General features: G+C 47.7%; 1 protein-coding gene across 1 annotated transcript; it reads left to right on the top strand.

Annotated features, from left to right (window-relative positions):
• Positions 1 to 334: 334 nt before the first annotated feature.
• On the top strand, positions 335 to 1,471 carry LOC133741808 (dehydration-responsive element-binding protein 1E-like). The gene has a single exon (XM_062169525.1). It carries the CDS (start codon positions 473 to 475, stop codon positions 1,199 to 1,201), a length of 729 nt encoding a protein of 242 aa, XP_062025509.1. The 5' UTR covers positions 335 to 472; the 3' UTR covers positions 1,202 to 1,471.
• The last annotated feature ends 359 nt before the right edge of the window (positions 1,472 to 1,830 follow it).

Raw genomic sequence — 1,830 nt, 5'->3', positions numbered from 1 at the left:
GAGCTGGCTGCCACATCAGACAGTGTTCACACACAACCCAAGCCTCATAAATTTAAGTGAAAATTGCCACGTGCCGGAAAACTAAGATGCTTTACTTAGTTGAGTAAGAGCTGCCAGCTGGTGAGGGTCCCCACAAAATAGTCCTAACGATCAATTTAAAAATCAAACCCAGATGAGATCCTTCCTCTCAATGCAATACAGCAACTTCCAAAAACTTAGCCTCCTTACCGCCACCTGTCCATCGCTCCCACTGCGTGTGGTCGTGTCCAGTTCGCATAACCAGGGGTCCCCATATCCAAATGTATATAAGCCCTTCAATTTCTCATTTTAGTTTCATAAGCCCCTCTTTCCTCAACCCACAGTCTCATTCTCAGAAAACAAAAAAACAAAACAAACCCCACAGTCTACTCAGCAAAGAAAACCAAACTCACACTACTCTTCTCCACTCTCAGCGAAGAAAACCATACCTCAGATGAACTCCAATAACCAGCTCTCAGACTCCAACCAGCAAAGCCTCGAGTCAGTCTCCTCCATCGACAAGCCCGAGACGTCCGTCTTTTCTGACACCTGCAGCGACACGACTCGCCGATTAACTCATTCCGACGGAGATGTGATACTAGCTTCCAGCAGGCCGAAGAAGCGAGCCGGGAGGCGTGTGTTCAAGGAGACTCGCCACCCGGTCTACCGCGGTGTGAGGCGGAGGAACAACAACAAGTGGGTGTGCGAGGTCAGGGAGCCCAACAAGAAGACCAGGATTTGGCTGGGGACGTACCCGACTGCCGAGATGGCGGCTCGGGCACACGACGTGGCTGCATTGGCCCTTAGGGGGAAGCAGGCCTGCCTCAATTTCGCTGATTCCGCGTGGCGCTTGCCTGTTCCGGCTTCCAAAGACCAGCTCGACATCCGCAGGGCCGCCGCCGAGGCTGCCGAGACATTTCGGCCTGAGGAGTTCGGCGGCGTCACAAGCAGCTGCGACGACAACGAGAGGGAACATGAGAATGAGAAAGCCGGGACGGACAACGAGAAGAAGAATGGCTTCTTCGAGGATGATGAGGCCGTCTTCGACATGCCCAGGTTGCTGACTAATATGGCGGAGGGTCTACTGCTCTCTCCCCCTCGTCGTTACTTGGACAGTATGAACCGGGGCGACGATGACGTGGAAAGCGGGTCCAATCTCAACCTGTGGAGCTACTCAATATGAGTGGATGTGGATTGCTGTGGAAACATGTAGTCACGAAGGCAACATGTGTCGAGTCATTAAGGTCGACAGGTGTCCTGTTTGCTTTTAAGATTTTGCAATTTTTTTTTTCTGTCGTTAGATATTTGTTTCTTCCAGTTGGCGCGTCATATCACGATTTTGGATTTAGTAGGATGATGCACAAAGTTTCTAAATATGATCTAGTTTTTTTGGTCGAGAATATTGACTTTTGCCTTTTCTAGTAAAATTAATGATGACGTGGGTGATTAGCGATGGAGGGATTTTTGTTGTGGATATTTTGGTTAGATATTAACAAGCGGAATATTCTGTTATTTTTATATTCATTCTGTTACTGTTAGTTCCAGCCGCTTCGTTATGACCGGTTTTTGTAGTTTTGCCTCTTTGGGGAGTCAGTAGGGTCTGTGTTTCTTTAAATTTTCTAATTCTGTGAGATTTTGACCTTGACCTTGACCTTACGCTGTTTTTAAATTTTTATGCTATTTTGGGGTATCAACTTATCTCCTTTTGGTTCTTCTACTTGAAGTATCTATCATCAAGGGCCTTTCTTTGGTTGAAGGGGGCGGCAAAAAGCCCAAAACAACAGAGGTTAAATCCTTTTGAACCTACGCGGA

Source organism: Rosa rugosa, chromosome 4 (genome assembly GCF_958449725.1).
Source record: "Rosa rugosa chromosome 4, drRosRugo1.1, whole genome shotgun sequence".
Taxonomy (NCBI): domain Eukaryota; kingdom Viridiplantae; phylum Streptophyta; class Magnoliopsida; order Rosales; family Rosaceae; genus Rosa; species Rosa rugosa.
The sequence above is the reverse complement of the archived record's forward strand: the minus strand, read 5'-3'. Positions and strand labels throughout refer to the sequence as shown.